The sequence below is a fragment of the Dreissena polymorpha genome, chromosome 12, assembly GCF_020536995.1.
Source record: "Dreissena polymorpha isolate Duluth1 chromosome 12, UMN_Dpol_1.0, whole genome shotgun sequence".
In the NCBI taxonomy this organism is placed as follows: Eukaryota; Metazoa; Mollusca; class Bivalvia; order Myida; family Dreissenidae; genus Dreissena; species Dreissena polymorpha.
Window position 1 is genome coordinate 25,883,681 of NC_068366.1, and position 26,266 is coordinate 25,909,946.

Here is a 26,266-nt window from a genome sequence, read left to right on the forward strand (position 1 = left end):
AGGATGTATTATGTGAGGACCAAGAGTGAGTCACAGTATTCCTACTTAACTAGCTTTCTAGATAAATTTTGAAGCTAAGCCGCAAAGTTCCAGCTATTTAGTTATTAACCCATTTATGCGTAGTGGACTCTCCCATCCTTTTAAATTGGAACAATTTATTTCAAAAATTAGGGATGTCAAGTATATTTATTTCTATATTTAGAATATTACTTACTACAATTCCTTTAAGCAAACAGCGTAGACCCAGATGAGACGCCGCATCATGCGGCGTCTCATCTGGGTCTACGCTGTTTGCAATGTCCTTTTTTCAGGACGCTAGGCATAAATGGGTTAATTAAAGATTGTTTATTTGATTATGTCTTGCGTTTTGGGGGAATCTATTAACTATAGTACGGGCGGGGTAGCTTTATATTCGGTACCGATCTGTACCAATCCACGGACTCGTCAGATGAGGTCACGTGATCGAGAGAACGGTACGGTCTACGGTAGTCTCCTTGTTCATATTCACCGGTTCTTTGGTTGAACATGTACGGTGTGTATGGCTGACTCGAGAACGCTGTTATGACTCGGTAGGGTTCCGAGGCGGCCGACGCCGACGTGTTGATCCCGGAAGTGAGCGTCGGAGGGCCTGCATACGGCACGTAGATGCTGTTGGAAGGGTCCACGTAAGCGTCGTTGTCGTACTCGATGTGGTTCCCATGATGCTGAAATAGTAAAATATATAGCTAACGCTGTGATCAACGTAAACCAGTTTGTGTATTACCCTGTCATCGGTCGAGATTATATCGGTGAGGTTATTTTGCTGCTGGAGAAGATAAACATAGCTAACAAAAATAACAAACTAAATGAAGTTTCTATAGTTGACTCTCATCCGTCGCAGTTAAAGGCAAGCATATTTTGTTGATCGTGCAGTCTTTTTCATTGTTTATGCCCATATCATACGCCTGGTCTTTTAGCTAACTGTTTGTTGCGTACAATTACATTAGAACAAAAAAGAACAATATTAAAACATTTTGGTAGACAAACGAACTGAACAATTTAATGGTATCATATATTAATGTTATTTTTCTCTTATTTTTCAAATTTAAGTTGTGGTTCATTCTTTTGTATGGCTTTCCTTTACGAGAAACCTGTTTAGAACACCCACAGACTAACAAAGGCTGACCAAATTTGACTGCGTTTAAAAACGATTTTGCATGAAAAAACGGGTTCATATGAATAGTTTAAATTCTCTAATTAATTAAGGATACACTTGTACACCAAAGTTTACGCTTGAAAAGATTTGAACACTAACAAGTGCGTACAACATGAACAAATACCTTTGAATGGCGTCGATGGCGCTTCTGGTGGCGCCAATAGTCATTTCTGCTCGCACGTATACACCACGAAACCAGAGCAACCAGGGTAAATATGAAAATCAAACCGGCGACAATGCCCACGAGGATGATGGCAAGCTCTAGAAAACAAATCAAAGCGTTCTACTTAGGACACTGCTAAAAATATCCATCAGAAAAAAGTTCTGAAAAGACGAAAGTATTTCTGTATTGATGCTTAATACAAAAGGTTCTATTGTACTTTGGAAACCGTTTGAGCCTCAAGCGGATACAATTTTTTTCTCCATTTGAGAACTAAGTAATTGTTCTATGCAAAATAAACGAAAATATTGACAACCTCAGAAAGACGGAACAACTTATTGTAAAATTGTTATCGCATAGACAAGATCCCGTTTATGTTTTGAACATGTGCCCTTGCGCCGTATACATGATTCTAACGAGTGTGCACGTGTTAACATACAATCGTGCAAGAGAAGGGAAAATGCTATGTTGAGATTTTCTATATTGAAATGGTATGGCTTCAGGTTTGTGCCATCTGCCTGATTCTATTTCTAATCTATGGGATGAAACCCGTAATCTACAAAGATCAGATCTAAACTTATTTATGCAAACATTTTTATGCTCCCCCCAAATTTTTAATTTTTTTTTTGGGGGGGGGGGGATATAGTCGCCGCTTCGTCTGTCCATGCTTGTGTTCGTCCGTCCTTGCACAATTTTTGTCCGGGCTATTTCTCAGCAAATAATGACCGGAATTCAATGAAGCTTCACTAGCAAGAGGAGATGTGCATATTATCAGCCGGTTCTAGTCAGATGATTTTTCACAGAGTTATGACCCTTTGAAATTTTCCATTAACTGTACATATAGTGCAATTCTTGTCCGGGCTATTTCTCAGCAACTAATGACCGGAATTCAATGAAACTTTATGGGAAGCTTCACTACCAAAAGGAGATGTGCATATTATCAGCCAGTTCTGGTCGGATGATTTTTCACAGACTTATGGCCCTTTGAAATTTTCCATTAACTGTTCATATAGTGCAATTCTTGTCCGGGCTATTTCAAAGCAACTAATGACTGGAATTCAATGAAACTTTATGGGAAGCTTCACTACCAAGAGGAGATGTGCATATTATCAGCCGGTTCTCGTCGGATGATTTTTCACAGAGTTATGGCCCTTTGAAATTTTCCATTGTACATATAGTGCAATTCTTGTCCGAGCTATTTCTCAGCAACTTATTACGGGAATTCAATGAAACTTTATGGGAAGCTTCACTACCAACAGGAGATGTGCATATTATCAGCCGGTTATGGTCGGATGATTTTTTACAGAGTTATGGACCTTTGAAATTTTCTATAAACTGTACATATAGTGCAATTCTTGTCCGGGCTATTTCTCTCCAACTACTGACTGTAATACAGTGAAGCTTTATAGGAAGCTTAACTACCTTTAGGAGATGCGCATGTTATTTGTGGGTTCTGGTTAGATGAGTTATTTAGAGAGTTATGGCCCTTTGAAATTTTTAAGTTGCTAAACCATCCATCGTATTATTTTGTCCAAAGTTATGCCCCTCAAGACAGTTCCTTTTATCTGAATATATAGTTCAATATTGTGACAAAAAAAAACTTTGGGGAGCATCACCCGTCTCCGACGGTTTTTTGTTTAAATAAAGTTGCAATTCAAATTTATTAAACTGCCTGTAGCATATTGCTCTTGAGGAATCATTTAAGTTCTGACATCCTATTTTGGATAAATGTATCATTTAATCTAGACTTTAACAAGGATAAAAAAACACGTTTCATCACCTACACCTTGGTTCAGCCATGCATATTGAAAGCCTAAGGTCTGCAACATATTACATACAGATTTTGCCCAAGAATGTGTATTTGGTTTATTTATTAAATTCTCACACATGTGGCTATAAATACACTTTACATACTTATGATCTTCTAACTGTATAATTTTCAGCCAATACCGTATTACATTTATGGCTCATTTAGTTATCAAAGATATTCTTCCAAGTGCCCCATATACAAAATTATTTTGAGTTTGAATTTTCACGCCAAGTAGTTCTTTTCAAAAATTTAGGTGAACACTTTCAAGTGCAATTGACTCGGCCTTTTCACGTTTGGAAAAATTGACAAAATTGAAAAAAGTTGTTTCAGATTCGCAAATTTTCGTTAAAGTTATGATATTTGTGAGAAAACAATAATACTGAACATTTACCATGCTCTAATATAGCCATTATATGCATATTTTGACGATTTAAAAACCCGAAAATCATAAAGCGGTGCAACGCGAAACGAATAGATAATTTGGAAAGTTCTGTTGTTGTCGTTACATTTTGTGAAACGACGAGGATTGGTTATATAAAGTATAAAATACACCTCTCATTGTATCCGGACGGATGGCCGAGTGGTCAAAGTGAGAGACTTTTTACCCCAAGACTCCATGGGTCAGTGGTTCGAGCTCTGCTTAGGGTTACCTTTTTTAATTTTATTCTTTATTTTTTACTGGAGCTTTTTATATCCAATGTTAACATTTATCAATATAAAGCATTAAATGACAAACTTCAAAACATGCCAAAATCTGTGAAAATGCCCCTTTAAGTCCCATATTTCTGACCCATAATTTAACATTGGTAAAAAAAAGCTGATCAAACAACGCTAATTTGGTAAGTATTGATAATGTTAGACAATTTATTAAATATGAGTTAAGCTTAAAAACAGCCTTTGAGGCTTGACCTGCAATGTTTCAAAGGTATTTGCAAAAGATCCTCATTGAGTGCATACAATTCCTAAGTATGTAAATGATTTAACAATTTCTAACACTTGGTCTTTGAAAAATAAAATATCCTTCCTAAGTTGTCCCCTTTTTAAAAAACCATAACCTTTGTTTTATTTGTGTTAACACATAATTTCCACCTGTCACAATATTCCTCTAACAAAGACAAACCTTTCATTAGTTCATCCTCAGTTCTGCCATAATTACAATGTCATCTGCATATAACAACAAAAATAATTTTAGCATACCAATATCTATTCCTTTTATCATATAATGTTCCTCTAGGTCGTTCAAATTTTTAGAAAATAGAAAAGGTGATAATGATTCCCATTGTCTCACGCCTAAAAAATAGGAAAAATCTTCATTACTTATTGTATTCCCTTTTTTTTATTATTGATTTCACATTGTATACATAGATTTTATGATATCAAGCATTTTTCCTCTAACGCCTTGCTTCAACAGTTAATACCATCACCAAATAATCGAACGCTTTGGTGTAATCAACAAATACGGCATACAATCTTTTTTGTTCATTTAATAAATAATTAATTACACCGTGTAATTATCAATAGTTCCCATATTTTACCTGAATCTTGCCTGTGCCTCTTTGTAAACATGATAGTGTTCAGCCCAATTGTTAAGTCTATTGTTAATGACTTTAGTAAATAATTTCCCAAAAGTACCTAATAATGTTATCCCTCTGTAATTATTAACATCCTGTGTATCACATTTTTATGTAATGGAACAATAAATCCATCACACCAAACTTCAGGAAAATGTCCATATTCAAAGAATTTATTAAACAAATTACAAAAAACTTTTAAGAAACTTTTACTACTTATTCCAAAATAATAAAAAAAAACTGATTAAGCAGATAATCAGGGCCACTTGATTTACCATTATGAAATTGCTTACAAGCACTTATAATTACTTCATCAGTAAATGCTACATTTAACTCAGTAATCATTATATGTAATTCTCTTTAAGTCTTTAATTCTTTAAGTACCGGTCCTGATAAAACAAAACATCTTCATCAGCTTGATCTAGAATCTAGAATTAGGGTCATTAATTAATTTAAAATAGTTTAAAAACTCCATACTACTTATATCTTGCTTATTATCTTTACATGTATTTTTTTTTTACATTTTCTAGTAAAATTTTGCATTTATAAGTCTTGCATTTTCTAATTTCGTTGTTTGATTTTTATCATAAGCATATTTCTTTTTCCTAATTGTACTTTTATAAAGGCTCCTAGATTCTACCATGCTTTGTCTATTTTCCTCCGAGGGATAATGTCTGTACATATAAAGATTCATATAATAACATTTTTAATACTTACATTCATTATCAACAGAGGCAGCATTAAAAATATTGTTTTTATCAACCAATTTTGTATTGTCAACAAGCTTGTTTTAAATAATGGTGAACTAATATTTTCAATTACATCGCAAACTTGGGATAAATAACTATCCAATGAATCACTGTTTGGGGTTTGATCTATACAGCCATTAATAGTTTCAAAGGTATTTATTACATCTTTTCAATTAAATGAATTAATATATAATCCATTTTCTTTTCATTTTCCCATTTATAAGTGAATGGTAGCTTTTTGGTATCATTTTCAATATGGCTATTACTATTAGGATATGTCTCAATCTCAGTTTTACATTAAATACTAAATTTTTGTTACACAGTGATCTGATAAAATATAAGGATAAAAAACTTCAAACTTATGAATCAATGGAAACATATTACTTTCACAGAGAACAAAATCAATAGTGCTACAACCTTGTGAACTTATAAATGTGTGTTTTCCTATATTTCTATCTAAACTTAGTCTAGAACATTTCATATGAACGAAGTTCAATTTAATTAACCCCCCGTTCACACATAGACGCCGCTTCTACTACGATCAAGCGTGGCCGAAAACGTGGCCGATCGTGACAAATCGCAGGAGAAACGTAGTGGAGTCTTCATAAGCGCAGTGTGATCGGGGTAGAGTCTTCATGATCGGAGAGCTCTACGCTCTCGCCACGCTTACTTTGAACATGCTCAAAACAGGCGTAGCGGGATCGTGGCCAACAAGAAACAAGAAGAAAAAGAAAAAAAGTAAAAATGAAGACCATACGTTGTCAAATTGTTCGATTTAGACTCCAATCGGCCTCGATCCGTCCCGATCCAAACCGTGTTCAGATCGTGGCTTGATCGGGATGATCGACGTAAAGTCGCAGCCTTGTGAGAACAGGGGTTAATATATAACTTCTTTTAAATTAAATAGTGAATTGAAGTTCATAAAATCAAGTTAACAAGTTTACAAAATGTGCGACAAAATTATTCTCTAAAATAAATGTTCGCTAAGTTTCCACAAATTGTCGCTGTAATCTCAGATTCCGGCTTTGATCAGGACAAAATGTTTTCCAACAAATGCCAGATACACTTAATCTCGGCTTTCATTTAGGAAATGATAACAAACTGTGATCACAACGAAAACAAGCTAGAAAGTAGATGCACCTAAAAACAATGAAGTATTTGATTTCTGTGAGAAGACAACTTTGCGCGGATGCAGCAGATGCAGTGGTTATCGTTCTAGGCGTAGTTAACAGCAGACTGAATTGAAAACTCCTTCGCTTACGCGAACAACTAAAAACACCATGTTGAGTAATCGATCTCTTTCTTGGTGAGTGGTCAATTGTGTAACGTTATACAACTTCAGTGTGTGACCATAGCACGCGGTTTATTTACTTCAATTTTGGTTAGAGCGTGAATTCAAATCAGCTCCGCTTTAAACTGTTTAAAAAGCTGTGTAGGTATCTTATGTTCTACTTATTGTGAACACATACATTGCTTCGGTGAAAAGAGAGCGCTTCCCTCGGTGAAAGATCTTTTGTCAGACACTTTTAAGCCATGTATATCATCCTAGGCAAATTATTTGGTTAAAGTGAAAACATACGTCTTAGCGTATCACTTGCCTCAGACACATTCATTGTACATCAAAAGATAATAAGTTGGAATAATGCGCGCCTTTCCCGTTACAAGAACCTAATTTTTTCAATATCGAGTTCAAAATAAAATACTAGTTCGTTTGTGCACAGCTATAAACGGGCTATTTACTTTACTATGCAAAACGATTAATTCGTACTCTTATCCTCTCAGCATCTAAGTGAAGGCAGTAGATCGAATCTTAGTTAAAGAGTTTTAATCCGGATCTCGACTATTTTTGGAAAACCTGCTATAATCTTCTTGCACATGCAACGCATACACATTTTGTAGACAAATGGTAGTTTCGATCAGATAAAAATAGTTAAAGCGGTATGTGATTTTAAATTGAGTTTTGTACCCCGGTTTGGTGTTTGTATTTAAAAACTTTAGATCATGTCATTCCGAAGAAAGATTATTGTGAACTATGTCTGGTGTTTCACATTTAAACCTACCAGGTCGAATAGTAAACGGGTTGTATTAATGACATTCGGGCTCTCTCGTAACTCCGTTTTGAAGCATCGAAACGAAGGATTTCGCAACCGCAATTGTATGGACACGTAATATTTATTTTTTCCCAATCATGTAATTTCAGTTTGCACAACGGTGTAATCTTAATGCATGCAAGGTGTGAAATTGCATATATAATTTAAATGATAGGTTACCTGATTACCGATTGTCAAATTGAAAAGGCGGACTTTCTCTTACAGATTCCAAACTTTTCTGATATAAATGACAAAGAAATTAAACACCGACCCTTGAAACAGTCGCACAATTATATTTTGTGTATGTGCAATCTTTAATAATTATATGGTTGCAAGGCGTGTTTTATGGTATAATAACAAGGGGAAAAGTTGTTTCTCGGTTTTTGAAAAATACTAAAAAACAATGAGGCTTTTCAGTTGCGGAACTTATTTGGTTAAAGCGAACTCATACTTCATACTTCAAACATACTTCAAACAATCCATACATCTGTAAGTGAGACTCATAAAATATATTACTTCTTCCTAAATTATTATTAAATAGGGAAGATCTTACCTTCATCTGATATGCGACTGCCTCGCTGCCCAGAAATATCCGTAGATGTTACTGTACTGTTTTCTTGTGCTGTTGTTGGCACAGTTGTAATTGACACCTCAGTAAAAGTCTGATTTTCAGTAGATTGGTTGTTCAATTGAGTGGTTGTTGGCAAAATGGTTGTATTTTGTGCCTGGGTTACCGTTTGCGCCTGAGTGTTGTTTGGCGCCTGATTTGTTATTGGCGCCTGAGTTGTTGTGGGCGCCTGACTGCTTGTGGGCGCTTGACTGTTTGTTGGCGCCTGAGTTGTTGTGGGCGCCTGAGTTGTTGTGGGCGCCTGAGTTGTTGTGGGCGCCTGAGTTGTTGTGGGCGCCTGAGTTGTTGTGGGTGCCTGAGTTGTTGTGGGTGCCTGAGTTGTTGTGGGCGCCTGACTGGTTGTGGGCGCCTGATTTGTTATTTGCGCCTGCGTTGTGGACGCCTGGGTTGTTATTGACGCCTGATTTGTTGTGGGCGCCTGGGTTGTTGTTATCGTCTGCCGTTTGTGAAGAGGCAATTAATTAATTAATTATGTTAATTCATTTATTTATTTTTTTAATATTAAATATTTCATATAGTATTATATTATTATTTATTTATTTATATATTACATATTTTATTTATCGATCTACTTCCTTGGTTTACTTATTTAGTCATGTTATTTCAATATTGTACAAAAAAAACCAAAGTGTCTTGAAACAAGTAAATGATTCGTGGGTACGCACGCAGGTTTGGCAGCAGTCAGCAGGATTCACAATAGAAGGGCAGAGGAATAACACGCATCCCGGTGTCCGATCGCCATATTCACAACCTAGACATGATTAAACATAATGCGTGCATAAATGCACATTTTCAGCATAAAAGGTAAGCAATTTATGCACGTTCTTCATTGTCGTAAAGGGCATGCTTGCGTTGATTTAGTTTAGAAAAGCTTTTCTTGGGATGGAATTTTTAGGTCAAATGCTAACACGGTTTTCCAAAAGAGTTTTTGAAGTGAGGCAATGACGTATGTGTACTTCTATTGGTATACAAAAGCCCAATGAAACACAAATATAGAAATTCGATCGTTGAAACAATATTAAAATAGTTTCATTCTCAATTTTACAGAAGAACTTCTTGAAACAGTTTATTACTTATTTAATATACGGACAGATCGATAGCAAGATTATAGACACTGTGCTGGGTATATGCTACATTTTTATGTTTCATATATTTTTTGCATTTACAATCAATGTTGTTTAATATAACATTTAGGACGAATAACCCGACTAAGTACCCTGGACTTCTCTCTCTACAGTTGCACAGGAAGCGCAACACGCACTCTCCACTGTGACGTCATAGCAATGGCGTGCGGCGCTAGAAATAAGTGCTGCGCAAGTCTTTCCGTCTTTTACAAACGCTGGATCGTCATCGCATCCCTGCACTGGAACAAATACAAATAATATATAATGTGCAGCTTATTATTGATTTGGTAACTGACTTTTTGATTTATTGATTAATACTGACTATTTGATTTATTGATTAATTGGCTTAACTACCATCCGATAGATTGATTAATTGATTTATTGTTTCATTGTTCAATTAAATCATCATTTATAAATTCATTCCTTGATTGATTCGTTAACTGAACGACAATACAGACATACATACATACATACATACATACATACATACATACATACATACATACATACAGACAGACAGACAGACAGACAGACAGACAGACAGACAGACAGACAGACAGACAGACAGACAGACAGACAGACAGACAGACAGACAGACAGACAGACAGACAGACAGACAGACAGACAGACAGACAGACAGACAGACAGACAGACAGACAGACAGACAGACAGACAGACAGACAGACAGACAGACAGACAGACAGACAGACAGACAGACAGACAGACAGACAGACAGACAGACAGACAGACAGACAGACAGACAGACAGACAGACAGACAGACAGACAGACAGACAGACAGACAGACAGACAGACAGACAGACAGACAGACAGACAGACAGACAGACAGACAGACAAGGTGAATTCTTCAATTATCAACTATTTATCGTTAATTGATAGTGTTGTTACGATATCTTGTTTCAAAGAACTGTATTAACATTGAGGAAACAAAATATGATAATCCAACTTGATATTTACATTATATTGATCTTAATTTTTGGATAGAAAAAAACTTATCTTGGCAGTGCATTCGTAAAATCTGATATCAAAATAAACGCTTTGATTTATAGCCAATTAAGTATTTGTTGAATAAATCAATTATGATTTATGAATACAAATTTCTTATGCATAACTATAAAAAATGATATTGTAAAAAGTTTTGCTTCAGTCTGCTTAGCCTTAAACAATATAGCATTAAATTTTTAAAGCTTTTTTAAAAATATGTGTCATTTTGATTGTACTACATCTAAAATAAGTTTATACTGTTTGAAAATAGCATTTAATTTACAGACAAAAATTGATTTTAATGAAAATAAGCATCATCCTAAGAGCCAAAAGTTTGCTAGATATAAGTTGTTAAACTGCCAGCATAAACAAAATACTACAGTGTGATAAATCAAACTGACATATTGAATACGCTTGCTCTTTAATGGGACTGTCAACCACGACGACGGCGAAAAGAAAAGTTGTAAAATACCGTATTATTTTACAATTATTAGTTTATATTGATTAAAATATCATGACTGGTATACTACAATACTTGAAAAAAGTTGTTAAGTTTTCATATTTTCGGTATATTTGGAAATAAATTTTACTGGGTATGTCTACCAGGTAACTACCAGTTAACTTTAAATAACGCCAGTAAACAAATACGGTTTTTTGAACTTTTCTTTTTTCGTCATTCGTGGTTGACAGTCCCTTTAACAAAACGAGTCACTGCCTTTGCAAGACCGTAAACTGCTTAACGTGAAATCGCTATTGATTTAGCAAGTACATGTATGTCGTGAACATTGACCGGCTTGTCAACCAAGAGAGAACAGCGTACTGACAGAGATCTGACAGGGCGATTCACGGGGTGTTTGTCAGCATATGGCCGATGATTGAAACCAAGTATCAAATTCTATTAAATGCGCATCTTCAAATCTGTACTTGCTATATTTATTAAATACGATATATGAAATAATTTGTCTATTTCATACACACGTGATAAGGAGTTTAACCAACAAAAAAAATTTGTAAAGGATATTACAATGCTTGAACAGATCAATGAATAAATAAATGAACGAATGTATGAATGAATGAATGAATGAACGAATGAATAAATGAATGAATGAATGAATGAATGAATGAATGAATGAATGAATGAATGAATGAATGAACGTATGAATGAATGAATGAATGAATGAATGAATGAATGAATGAATGAATGAATGAATGAATGAATATATTACTTACTGATTGAGAGATTAAGCGAATGAATAAACGAATGAAAGAATGAATGAATTAATGAGCGAATGAATAAATGAATTGAATTCAATTAATAAATGAATGAATGAATGAATGAATGAGTTATTGAAATAATTAATGAATTAGTCAGTCAGTCAATCTGTCGGTCGGTCGGTCGGTCTGTCTGTCAGTCTGGCTGACGGTCGGTCGGTCGGTCGGTCGGTTCGTCCTTCCGTCTTTCTGTATGTCTGTCAGCTTCCATTACCTTTTCATTCCAATGCCTTTACATGACTGTGGATGTGATTGTTTTTGTTATCATTATATAATATTCACTGGTATATTACCAAATGTATGCAAATAGTTATATTATTAAATTGCATATTAACTATTTTGTAAGAGAAGCGTGAACTGAACATAACATTTTCGACCCCTTGTTATACAAAACCAAACATATGTATTTGACCTGCTGAAATTAAGACAACGCCTGCAAGGAACCACTTCATTGCTCGTCGAATCTGTAACAGCGAAATATTACAATGTACAAAAGTTAAGATAAAGTCTGAAAACAAAACACAAACAAAAAAAAACATATAATTTAAGCAAAACATTGATCTTGAACAACGCGACAGTTCAATAAAATACTTTTCCGGTCGAACTCGTATTGCCAAAAGTGCAAACATGTTAGAAATTGATCTTTAAAAAAAATAATAATATGAAAAAAGTGAATAAATAAATAAATAAATAAATTAATAATAATAATAATAATAATTATTATTATTATAATAATAATAATAATAATAATAATCATCATTATAATAATAATAACAAAAATGACAGTTATTTAATTAAAACGCTGATATATGATGCAAGTAAATAATTATACTGTTTATGGTTTATTTTTTCGCATTGTCGGCATTACATGCTTTTGGCAAAATAAATAATATCATAAATACATATAGATCTACACCGGAAAATGAAGTTCGGCTATACAGAAGGTTAATGTATGCAATAGTGATTATTACTATCCCATAAGTATAGAAAAGTAATTCGTAGCATACACATAATGTCTAACGATAGATGATATAGATATATAAAAACACACACAAAAGCAAAATAAAAGCATTTGTATATAATATAAAGGAATTTTAAACAACTAAGAAGCAACAGAAACAGTAATATCTTTTCGTTTAAACATTACAACATTGATACTTTCGATAGTGTACGGATACGTTTTACAGACTTTGGCGGCATATTTTTTTCGAAATAATTCATGTGTTAAATGATAGCCTTATGTTGTTGTTTTTTATTTTTAACCTCAGATCTATATAAATTGGAAAATGAAAATTATAGAAAATGATATTCAGATTTACTGTGGTACATTCTATACACTTACGATCATCGACGTTAATATTATTAACCCATTTATGCCTAGTGGACTCTCCCTTCCTTCTAAATTGGATCAATTTATTTCCAAAATTAGGGATGTCTAGTAAATTTATTTCTATATTTATAATATTTCTTACAGAAATTCCTTTAAGCAAACAGCGCAGACCCTGATGAGACGCCGCCGCATGCGGCGTCTCATCTGGGTCTACGCTGTTTGCCAAGGCCTTTTTTCTAGACGCTAGGCATACATGGGTTAAATCCTCCTCTTTCTATTACAAATGATGTGAACACAACAGAAATCTACTCAATGCAATTCTATGCTTTTGATTGTCAATACACTCCAGTAGATTTCAAAACAAAATTCTTTTTTGCATATGATATACTGGTAATATTTAAACTTACTTTGAGACTGTATAGATTCAAACCAAACCAAAGCATACCTAAATGAAAAGTATTAATCATGTACTTACGTTGTCCATTGCAATGTTAGTCCAAGTATGTTCAGCAAATAGTTCCTTATCTTGTTATTTTGTAAACTGATTAATGGGTGGATTATTAGAGGCGCTAATGTACAGGCGTTTTATTTCACTTTAATAATTTTGTCTCATAAATGTACTAGAGTTACATTTCTATAATTGCACACAGTTTGGAAGTAAAAGACTGCATTCAAATACGAACACGAAACTTATGCTACAAGGTTATAAAATTTAATGCATACTTGATAAACGATTATGTTCATAACACAGCACCCGTATTAAATTCATCACAAGATTACAATTTAAATTAATGTAAAACCTATCATGTCACAAATTTAATTTCGCATTACTCCCCCCAACTGTTCATTTTAACGATGACATCTCGGCTGTACTTGTCTCTTTGACGATGTCAGTCAATTGATGCGCGGATAGGATAGCGTAAGAAATAACCGTTGAGATGCGAACACATTCGTTTGTTTTTGCGCGCATCAATTAAATGCCGATTCCTAAACCCCTGCTGCGTCCGATTAGCAGTGTAATACTTATGTGAACGATCGACGAAGAAGACGAATTTTATGTATAAGACGATACAATTTCGACAATCTGTCGGCCAAACTAACAAATTTGCCTTCTTTAAAAAAAATAAAAATCTTAACGCTAGCTCAGTTTTCGCTACAATAACGTATTGAAATTAAATGTCACCGATGTAACACTAAGCGTTTTAATAGCTTAAGAAAGCCGCATTAATTATTGGTGTTTACCTAAACACTCCGCCCATAATGTCAGTGTATAAAAAGGCAATCAACTTGAAAACGGAGCATAGCTGATGCGGTCAAGTATAATTAAATCCATGAAATGACAAAATGTGAATTAAAGATTTGAAAGCGTGTCAAAACTATAATGCAGACTCTAGGGCAGTGACTTGGGTGCGGAATGTTGTCGCATGTTTATACAAGGTGTCGCCTCGGGATAATTATGTTGTGAACATATTGCTGTCTTTATATACGTTAATAAGATGATCTATAAAGATATACTTCATTGTAAGAAATTAAATAATAGCGTACGGTTTAGAAAACAAAAGCGACATAATTACTACAGCATCAATAGAACAAAGTATTCAATATTTTGTTGTAAAGAACATACACATGCATCTAAAAGGTACCATAACAAAAACATTCAACAAGGCTATGGTATTTGAACAGTTTGAGTACTCCAAGATGTATAATTTTTAAACTGCATAATTAATATGGCTCTTAATCTAAAGGTTTAATGACAGTATGTTGCGAATTTTGTGCATACATGCAGTTGTTTATTTTTCGCTTTGCATTCAACAAATATATGTAAGCATATGCGTGTGTTTTGAATATGTTCTTTTCGAGTAGACACATGTATATTTTCACTAAAAAACCCTAGTGAAATTCGTCTTCAATACCATTTAGATCGCAGAGAGTACCTGTTCTATCCTGCCTTGCTACATTATATTGCCGAACGATTTCAATATGCCGATGTATCTATGTATTCTGAAATATCTAAATGGCTTATATTTGCTTTTTTTTCAAAAGTTCTCGCATTGTTAAGGTTCAATAGCTAAAAGCAAGTGAAACCCGAAAAGCAATGATGGAGCAAGAACTTTGCTGCTTTGCGGGATGTAATGGTAACTCTGACCTTTAACATGAGAACCTCTATATATGAAAAAATAACTGAGCGAAGGCAAAAAGAACACCATACATTATAAACCTTTTGAATTTAAGTGAAACCTTTAAATCAGAAAAGCAAACTTATTCATATACCCATCGAAGATTTCCAATTTAAATAAGCCAGGTAGATAAGTCAAAGTTAAATTTCTGTCGAGTTAGTAGCTTTGGGATTCATGTTTCTTTTTTTAATGGAGTGAGGATATAGCCATATTTCATTTAAACCAGATGATTGAAGTATAAAGCTTAACTGTGAGTCACTCTTTGTACGAGAATTTTGTACATGTATGATATTTAAATCATCATTCAAAATGGTATGCAAAATACAATGTTCTCTTTACCAGGGCGAATCTTTAAAATGCATGTACTAATAATAATTATAATATATCTTTCGATGTACTATGGAAATCGACGCGATGCGCTATACAATGAAAAGAGCATTCGTAAATGGTTAAACATTAAGAACCCATTTACCCAAAACGTTTGTGTTCTCTTTCTTAAGTATCTGCTTGATCATGAAACCAAACTTCTGAACAGCTATTTAAGACAGATACAGCATAAGCGTCAAATAGGTTAAACTGTACATTTAGAGGTACTTTGTTAAACTTAATTAAATACATTAGTGAATATAATAATGGCAATCCTTTCCCCGCCAGTGGTTTCGTAGTTAGAGCGAATGACCCACCGCTGGTAATCACAACCCAGGAAGTGTTAAACGAGTTAACTATCTTAAGTTCCTGGTAATTATAAGACCATTTGTCGTGTACACTTATTCTCCCCCTTTTTAAAAGATCATGACCTAAGCGGTTTTTTTTCGGTATTCATTGTTGGGTTCCGTTTTTAACAATCACAAAGTAGACAGTTAAGGGAGTTGTGTAAGCCGTCTTTAGATTCCGTCACGTGCACTGTGTCGTCGGCGAACAGTAATAAACAAAACAAGCGGTTTGGTCAATATTAATACCACATCTGTATTGTCTCGTAATTGCATTTCGAAAGGGAGAGCAACAGATCGGAGAGGTTATATTACCATACAAAAATCTGAAATTGCTATTAAAAAATGTTCGTAAATGTTTTACACGAAGTTTAACTAAATACTTTGACCTTGAAACAGATAGTAATTATCCGGCCATTCCTGCTTTAATTAGCTTGTACCAAACGCTGCTCCTATGTATACATTCATATGCTTTTCGATAGTCCACAAAGAGGCAGTAGTATATTTTTTCTTAAAAGTTTTGTGTACTCTGTACTTACTATTAATAATACAGCTTTGTTGGTAAATTCATTTCATTACACCAACAACGAAATCTGTGAACAGTTGACAGAAAACCAACGCGTAGTTGAATACTAGGTTGCTGCAAGCCCAGTCCTGAGAGAATACCACCCGCGGGACCAAAATATGACAGCTGCGGAGCTCTTAAGAACAGTACCGAATCAGTGCCTTAAGTTTAAATGGTCCTTGGGAGAAAGCTACTATAATTATTTTACGCTGCATGTGGTAACCGGATGCTGCTCCAACAAACATGCGTTCCTTTAAATCTTGGATTGGATTGCCATTGTATATTGGTCGTATAAAACTGGACAATATAACAAGAGTATATCCAACTTGAGATTCGCTGATGATATTGACCTCACTGGTGGCACTAGCAGTGAACTTCAAGATACCCACAGACTATAAATAAGCTAGAGCATACAGGATGGAGGTCAGCACGGAGAAGTCGAAGAGCAGCACGACCAACACCAGAACAGGCATCACCATAAACGGCGAGAATCTAGAAGAAGTGACCAGCTTGAAGTACTTGGGCGTAAATCTGGCCAAGGATGGTACCAATACCGCTGAGGTCCCAATAAGAAGTGCCATGGTAGGTTTTGGACAAGCAGTTCCATCATCTCCCCCACCAAGTACAGGCTCTACAATTTCCTCGTAGTCTCCATCCTACTCTGCGGCTGCGAGACCTGGACGCTTCACGCAGAACGCAGGATACAGGCATTTGAACATAAAGGTCTCCAAAGACTGCTCCGAAGTCTTATACGGAGCACAAGACAAACGATTACGTCCGGAACATGACTGCAAGACTTGTTGGTCCATAAGAGCCCCTACTGGTGACCATCAAACGACGAGGCTTGGCTTGGTTTTGACACGTCACCAGGCACGTCTCTCTGTGCAAGACTGTTCTACAGGGCACTCTAGAAGCAGGTCAACGTCGAGGCCGTCAGAAAAAAACGCTAGATGGATAATGTTAAAAAATACACATCCCTTCCCATAGATGAATTACTCTCAGCAGCACACAGCAGACCTGACTTGAGGAGGATTTCTGAATCGTCGTCCGTTATCTCTCCCAACGGCTACACCGGTTAAGGGATTGATGATGATGATGATGATGATGATGCTGCTGCTGCTGCTGTTGCTGCTGCTGCTGATGATGATGATGGCCAGGCGACAGTACCATATCCGCAATGTCAAAGCGACCTAGGCAGGTTTGATTTCATGACGCTAAAATACCACAAACCAAGTTAATAAAATAAGTTCTAACGGCTTGGAAGATGTAAAATAGCATTTTTTTCATCAAGAAATCAAATTAAATTGTTTGGCTGAGTTACTTTTTATTGAAAGCATTAGCATGTTTACCCGTAGTATTGGTCCTCTTAATGAATACGTACGAATTTTGGAAGTGAACAAATACAAAAACACGCATGTTTTATATTTATATCTATAGATAAATGTGTATTCTAGGACATAACAACGAAAACTGCATGTTGATCGATTTTTTTTTTGTCGAAATACTTCCAACACTTAGCTCCCTGTAGTAATTTTGCTACTATGCACATCATGGGCTTGTTCTTAATTTAAAGTATCGTAATGGAAAAACGAAACATAGCATCACCCTGGAATAAACACGAGCTTTTTTCCAATGAACATCGGAAATCATGAGAATGGTCGTCTTTATAGTCATGGATAACCATCAAATAAATCATAACTTATAAAAAAGCGAAGACACTTTCTTTCCAGATCTCTTTATTTTTTTTGGTTAAAGTCACGATATTTTGAGGAAGGCCGATGCTATGAGAATAAGGGATATAATGTACTTTCTACACATTATTTTATTATGATATTAATGGCTTTATACATGGTTATCAAGCAATATTTTGCCCGAAAACTAGGTAGCAACTCCAATTATAGAATATATCATATAAGTATGTTTTTGAACAAAAATCTTTAATGGAATAGGATTTAGTTTGTTATAACCTAATTGGTTACACTTCACGCCGGAAGTAAGTCGGAGTTTGACAGCTGGCGGTGTATTTTTTTCGAGTTTTGCCTACAAATGGCTGCAAACGGAGGCTTCCAGGCGTCTAGCGGCTACAATGAGAGACCACCGTCGTCTACCGGAAGTGGGGAGGCTGACGCCGCGGTAGACCCAGCCAGCAGTAGCTTTTTCAACAATGATTATAAAAAGTAATGCGTTGGGAGTGGGTGGGGAATATAATCATGTGATATTTTTAAAATTGGTTTTACTTTTTAATTTTTTAGGTTTCATTTAGTGATCTCTTCGAATTAATGAGCACAGTTAGACACTCATTGCATTGTATTTATGTATGTCATTGTTGTGAAACGATGTTAAGACGTTAAGACCATACCGGGTTATTGTGGAGTTGTGGGTTCTTTTTGAGACGCGGGTATAAATTATTAATATTATGCAATATCCCTTGATAGAACGTTTACATATGATGCAGTTATTGCAGAAAAAGTTTTGACTCAGTAACCTTTGGTTTGTTGTTAAAAAATAAAAGTTAAAGGTAAAGATCGTAATTCATCATAACACGATACATTCTTATAAAATATTTCATTATTAATGTTTTGCTCATATAGGGTTTTTAAGTAACAAAACTTCGTTTATCTATGAGTATTCTCCATACTACATTGTCTGTCTACATTTCTTCACAAGAAATAAATCTCCCCTGAAATGTCAGTTTTAAGATTATATTTAGCATGCAAACTTGAAATTCAGACAGCCAATCAGAATCCACAGCTCAAGAAGAACCACAATTTTCAAGATAGCAGTTTGAGACTATCAACACAATTAATTGTTTTGATGTTTACAGACTATACACATTTGGGAAAAAAAGCAAATATATTAATACGACTAATTATCGTTTATTTAAAAAATATTTGTGATGTAACATCTTTTATGAAGGGTTTCGCTGCATATTCATAGTGGATTTATTCCACACCTAAATGCTGCTGTGCTTATATTGTTTATGTTTAATTTTAGGCATGATGACCTGAAGGTTATGCTTGACAGCAACAAAGATTCACAGAAATTAGATGCCATGAAAAGGATAGTTGGTGTAAGTTACAGACTTAGACACTGGCAATTCTTGTCTATTTAAACATTAATCTTCAAATTGTCAACAATATAAAACCCAGATGATGACCTTTCTTTCTTTTCTTTATTAAAGTTGTTGTTGTAAGGGAATAAAATTGCTTGAAAATTCTTTTCTTAGCTGTTACTTTGCCATATATTGCCAGATTTTTATTTTTGAAATATTGTGTCGTTAATGCAAACCATTATAAGACGAATCTCCCTACCTAAAGACATAAGTCATATTTTTAAGTCAAAATTAAAATTTTGCCAGTTAGAAAATTCTTGTCTCGGCCATAAGTTTGCCATTTATTGATTGTTTAAAAAGGATTGGGACGAATTCAATCCATAATAATACAACTTGTCACCTGTTATATTTGTCTCACTACCTAAACGGTCAAGTCTTCAAATATTATATTAAGCCATAAACAGCTGGTTGATGACAAAAGCTGTGTTGAAACACAAAAAGAAAGTGGAGGCATACATGCCATATTGACACATCTTGATAATGTATATTTGAAATACACATTGATATCTGAACATCATGCGATGAAATGACTGTCTTTCAGATGATAGCAAAAGGAAAAGATGCATCGGAACTGTTTCCAGCTGTTGTGAAAAATGTAGTTTCTAAAAACTTAGAGGTAATGACATTTATGACATTTACTTTATTATATGAGAAGCTAAATGAGTATATGTTAGTTTTGTGGAAAGTTTCCATGGATAATTCAGGAAAGAATTCTGGCTCTTTAGAATAGCTGATCAACCATGTATATGTTGATGTATTCAGTTGATATTATTCAGATCAAAGAATACATATCAATAAAAAGTAACTGAGTAACCGGTAGACGGATATACTATATGGACAAATTTTGCATTTTTCGCCCCTGAAATGGCTTTTTTTTAATGAATCAATTCTATATTCCATTTAATGTGATAAATAATATAAAAGATAATTTAAAAAAGATATAAAACTAATGAATATAACAAAAAAGTTGAAATAATATTCAATATAAAATAAATAGATAATTGCATACAATAAAACAGATTTAATTTGTATCATGTTTTGAAGTTTACTGCTGTTACTTTATTTTTCCCTTGTATTATGATCCCCAGGTGAAAATCTGGTCTATGTGTATCTGATGTGGTAAAATTTATTTTGTTTCTATTACAATCCTATATTCCACTAAAAAGCCACTAATAAAACAGATTGAATGTTGTTTGCGCTGTAAAACTTTCTTTGTTTCCCTGTATTTTTCACTTGCTTAATGATATCTAGGTGAAGAAACTGGTCTATGTGTATCTGACGAGGTATGCTGAAGAGCAGCAAGACCTGGCTCTCCTGTCTATCAGCACATTCCAGAGGGCTCTTAAGGTAATTCAGTCACACCTGGGATGGAAATTAGTGGTTGCCTGTGAGCCCGGGGGCCGGTAGATTTTGGCCCAGGCGACCTATATTCAAAAGATGGTAGTCCACCCTGGCAACTTGGTTGTTTAAGCTTGAAATAATTCAGTGCAATTCAACATTTAATAAATTTGGCAACTGTTGATTAATAATTAGTTTTATAATTTTAATTTATAAAGGCCAAGGAAATGATTCAACTCAGACTCATGTTAAGACATAATACACAGAAAGTGTCATGTAAGCAATGTTGTTGTATACATGTAGTTATCTATTACTTTATTTAAAGAAAGTATAAGTATACACATGACACTACATGTGCATGGTACTGGACTCGTTAGTCTTAAGCTGGGCAACCAAAAATCTTAAGATGGTTGCCCGTAATTCCATACCTGCACATTGTGGGAAAAACAATCATGTATAATGCACGTGTGTCAAGTGTTGTTTCCTATTAGCCTGTGCCCTCCGCCACTTTCTGCTTTAAACAGGATTTTCCGAAGAGAAGGTTGCCTGCCTTTAAACGAAAAATAACATAATAGCCGATAGTGTCGACCCTGATAAGCACATGCAGATGACACAGGTTAATCTGGGATGACACTTAATGCACATGCATTAAGCCACATTTTTCCTGAGCAGGGCTTAATTCCATGTGCAGGATTTTGGGTTTTAGGGCGTGTGTGTGCGTACTTTTAAACCAATGCAAGCAGTTCAAAACATTGGAAAACAGAAATCTGCAAACACAATGCAATGCGTTATGCTGATGCAGTGCTGCAGCTAGGATTTGAAAAGAACACGGGGGGCTATTTTGGCAAAAGGGCACTTTAGAGTGCGCGGGCGTATCTGGAATGCTCCCTGTTGCATATTAATTTACATGTTATTAATAATTGTTAGTATATATTAATCCCATTACTATTAAACCATTCAAATAAAATGTCTACAATGAGGAATAAATTAATAACAATGAAAGAAAAGATTTATAAATTATCATACGTCAAAAAAAAAATTATTTATATTTTTTATAGATAAAAAGGTAGGGCGGGGCTTCAGAAGGGCAGGGGAGGGCGCCCTTCCATTTGCGCCTAGCTGGAGCACTGGTTGATGCTAATTCATGTATTATATTATGTTTAAATAGTGAAAGGGTTCACTGTTGTAATACTGAAGAATATGCTAACCAAACATGTAATGTAAATTAACTTCAAAAATCCATCAAATCACAAAGTTTTGATTTGTATAAGTAAGTGTGATTGAAAAAAGTCAAACCTTTGCACAAGTTTAGTCTGCCTTTAAATTATATTATATCTTCAGGAACTACATTTAAACTCTCAAATTTGCCTCTCTGAGAAAAAATAATTATTAAATGTCTTGTCAAAACTCACTTATATCTTATAAAAACATATTTTACATTATTCTTTAGGAACATTATTTTTTGTTTTTCACATTTGTTACGCTGATAAATTCTATGACAGCTTTAAAGTTATGAGTCTTTTAAAATTTATTAAACCTTACTTTTACAAATTTTAATTTTAATCCCCCCCACCCTTGTAAAATATTATGATCGTAATGTTCCAATCATAAGTCACTTTGAACATCAGATTCTACTAGAATGCTTACGCCAAGGATCATGAAACTTCATAGGTACATTGATCATGACTGGCAGATGACCCCTATTGATTTTCAGGTCACTAGGTCAAAGGTCAAGGTCACAGTGACTTGAAACAGTAACATGGTTTCCGGATGATAACTCACGAATGCTTACACCTAGGATCATGAAACTTCATAGGTACATTGATCAATACTGGCAGATGACCCTTATTGATTTTCAGGTCACTAGGTCAAAGGTAAAGGCCACGGTGACTCGAAATAGTAAAATGGTTTTCAGATGATAACTCAAGAACGCTTAGGCCAAGGATCATGAAACTTCATAGGTACATTGATCATGACTGGCAGATGATCCCTATTGATTTTCAGGTAACTAGGTCAAATGTTAAGGTCACGGTGACTCGAAATAGTAAAATAGTTTCTGGATGATAACTCAAGAATGCTTACGCCTAGGATCCTGAAACTTCATAGGTACATTGATCAATACTGGCAGATGACCCCTATTGATTTTCAGGTCACTAGGTCAAAGGTAAAGGTCACGGTGACTCGAAATAGTAAAATGGTTTCCGGATGATAACTCACGAATGCTTACACCTAGGATCATGAAACTTCATAGGTACATTGATCATGACTGGCAGATGACCCCTATTGATTTTCAGGTCACTAGGTCAAAGGTCAAGGTCACAGTGACTCGAAGCACTAAAATGGTTTCCTGATGATAACTCAAGAACGCTTAAGCCTGGGATCAGGAAAGTTCATAGGGACATTGGTCATGACTGACAGATGACCCCTATAGATTTTCAGTACTCTAGATCAAAGGTCAAGGTCACAGTGACTTTAAACAGTAAAATGGTTTCTGGATGATAGCTCACGAATGCTTAGGGTTAGGATCAGGAAAGTTCATGGGTCATGACCGACAGATGATCCATATTGATTTTCAGGACTCTAGGTCAAAGTTCAAGGTCACAGTGACCTGAAGCCACTACCGGTTCAACTGACAGCCCATTTGGGGGGCATGCGTGTTTTACAAACAGCCCTTGTCTTATTTAAGTTTTGAGTTTTGATGTAGGTATTTACCAGTTTGCTTTTTAAGGTTTCCAAAGTCTGTGCACATTATGTGAACTGAAAGTTAGCTGCTATTATGTCGAACAGGTATTAGCAGAAGTAGGCGCAAACCCGACTGTTAACCAAATGACAATACAATTATGTTAATACATGTATGTAATTGTTTTTTGTGTCATTGTAAAAAAAAATTGAATTTGAAATTTAACAAGGAATCCATTGAAATTGTGACCTTACCAAAACAATAGCTTTTTTTCCTTTTTATTTGGGGGGGGGGGTGGCTAGGGTTTTGGGTAATACATGTACAAATGATATTGTACTTTTTAAATTGTGTAGAAAAAAATACACAAAACTACAGCAGACAACAAAACCTGCATATAATACATGTACAACGTTTTTCTTCCCTTACTATTCCATTATGCAATTTTTGTTACAGGACCCTAACCAGTTGATTCGAGCCAGTGCCCTACGTGTCCTGTCCAATATTCGGGTTCAGATGATTGCACCGATTATGATGCTGTCAATCAAGGAGGCAGTGATGGATATGTCACCGTATGTGAGAAAAACTGCCGCACACGCCATTCCTAAACTCTACAGGTAAATGGTAGCAGATTTCCTGGAATATAGCTTTACTTTGACCTTGACCTTGTAACTTCACTTGTTACCTCACCTCATAGCATCACCTTGACCTTGAAACTTCACTTTTTACTTTACTTCATAGCATCACCTTGACCTTGAAACTTCACTTGTTAATTCACCTCATAGAATCACCTTGACCTTGAAACTTCGCTTTTTACTTTACTTCATAGCATCATTTTGACCTTGAAACTTCACTTGTTAATTCACCCCATAGCATCATCTTGACCTTGAAACTTCACTTGTTAATTCACCCCATAGCATCATCTTGACTTTGAAACTTCACTTGTTAATTCACCCCATAGCATCATCTTGACCTTGAAACTTCACTTGTTAAGTAACCTCATAGCATCACTCTGACCTTTTAGCTTTGCTGTTACATTTACCTTATCTAGAGTCATTTTACCATTGAACTTATAGCGTCTTTATACTCTTGAACTGTGTTTATTGACCTTATATTTTCACTTTGCCTTTGGGCTTATTCTTCTCTTTGAAAATGACTTCTATAACTTAATTTTTCTTACACTTATATTATATCCTCACTTTGACATTGTAGCCAGATAGCTTGTGACCCCAATATCTTTAGCATTACTTTGACATTGAACTCAAAAGTTCACTTTGAAATTTACTTTATAGCTTTACTTTGCCAGTTACCTTCAAAATTCACTTTGACATTTACCTTATATCTCGACTTTGCCATGAATTTATAGCTTCACTTTAACATTAATCTTATAAGCTTCACTTTGACCAAGACCTTATAGCCTCACTTTTACATAGTTCTTATAGCCTCACTTTGACATTAACGCTACAACTTCACTTTGACATTGACCTTATGGCGTCCCTTTGAAATCGACCTTATGGCTTCACTTTGACATTGACCTTATGGCTTGACTGTGATATTGATCTTAAAGATTTACTTTGACATAGACCTAATAGCCTCACTTTGACAATGACCTAGACCTAATTGCCTAACTTTGACAATGACCTTATGGCTTCTCTTTGAAATTGACTTTATGACTTAACTTTGGTATAGACCTAATAGCCACACTTTGACATTGACCCTATGGCTTCAATTTTGCATAGACCTAATAGCCACACTTTGGTATAGACCTAATAGCCACACTTTGACATTGACCATATGGCTTCACTTTGACATTGATATTATGGCTTCACTTTGGCATAGACCTAATAGCCACATTTTGACATTGACATTATGGCATCACTTTTACATAGACCTAATAGCCACACTTTGACATCAACCATATGGCTTCACTTTGGCATAGACCTAATGGCCACACTTTGACAATGACCCTATGGCTTCACTTTGGCATAGACCTAAAAGCCACATTTTGACATCGACCGTATGGCTTCACTTTTGCATAGACCTAATAGCCACATTTTGACATTGACCGTATGACTTCACTTTGACATAGACCTAATAGCCACATTTTGACATTGACCGTATGGCTTCACTTTTGCATAGACCTTATAGCAACACTTTCACATAGACCTAATAGCCACACTTTGACATTGACGGAATGGCTTCACTTTTGCATAGACCTAATAGCCACACTTTGGCATAGACCTAATAGCCACACTTTGACATTGACCGTATGGCTTCACTTTTGCATAGACCTTATAGCAACACTTTCGCATAGACCTAATAGCCACACTTTGGCATAGACCTAATAGCCACACTTTGGCATAGACCTAATAGCCACACTTTGACATTGACCGTATGGCTTCACTTTTGCAAAGACCTAATAGCCTCACTTTGGCATAGACCTAATAGCCACACTTTGGCATAGACCTAATAGCCACACTTTGGCATAGACCTAATAGCCACACTTTGGCATTGACCGTATGGCTTCACTTTTGCAAAGACCTAATAGCCACACTTTGATATTGACCATATGGCTTCACTTTGGCATAGACCTAATAGCCACACTTTGATATTGACCCTATGGCTTCACTTTGGCATAGACCTAATAGCCACTTTTTGGCATAGACCTAATAGCCACACTTTGACATTGACCGTATGGCTTCAATTTGGAATAGACCTACTAGCCACACTTTGGCAGAGACCAAATAACCTCACT

At 35.2% G+C, this 26,266-nt stretch overlaps 2 protein-coding genes across 2 annotated transcripts in view; one reads left to right on the forward strand and one right to left on the reverse strand.

Annotated features, from left to right (window-relative positions):
* Positions 1-344: 344 nt before the first annotated feature.
* On the reverse strand, positions 345-9,554 carry LOC127852466 (prostate androgen-regulated mucin-like protein 1 homolog). The gene is made up of 5 exons (XM_052386420.1): positions 9,542-9,554; positions 8,869-8,954; positions 8,129-8,639; positions 1,320-1,456; positions 345-704 (listed from the first exon to the last, which is right to left on the reverse strand). Exons 1-5 carry the CDS (start codon positions 9,552-9,554, stop codon positions 381-383), a joined length of 1,071 nt encoding a protein of 356 aa, XP_052242380.1. The 3' UTR covers positions 345-380.
* An 8,810-nt stretch (positions 9,555-18,364) lies between these two features.
* Positions 18,365-26,266, forward strand: part of LOC127853317 (AP-3 complex subunit beta-2-like) — a 37,085-nt gene continuing 29,183 nt past the window's right edge. Inside the window, exons 1-5 of the mRNA XM_052387732.1 lie at positions 18,365-18,561; positions 19,379-19,454; positions 20,038-20,112; positions 20,748-20,843; positions 23,968-24,128. Coding sequence (XP_052243692.1) covers positions 18,431-18,561; positions 19,379-19,454; positions 20,038-20,112; positions 20,748-20,843; positions 23,968-24,128 — 539 coding nt within the window. The 5' untranslated portion in view covers positions 18,365-18,430. The remainder of the gene's footprint in view (positions 18,562-19,378; positions 19,455-20,037; positions 20,113-20,747; positions 20,844-23,967; positions 24,129-26,266) is intronic.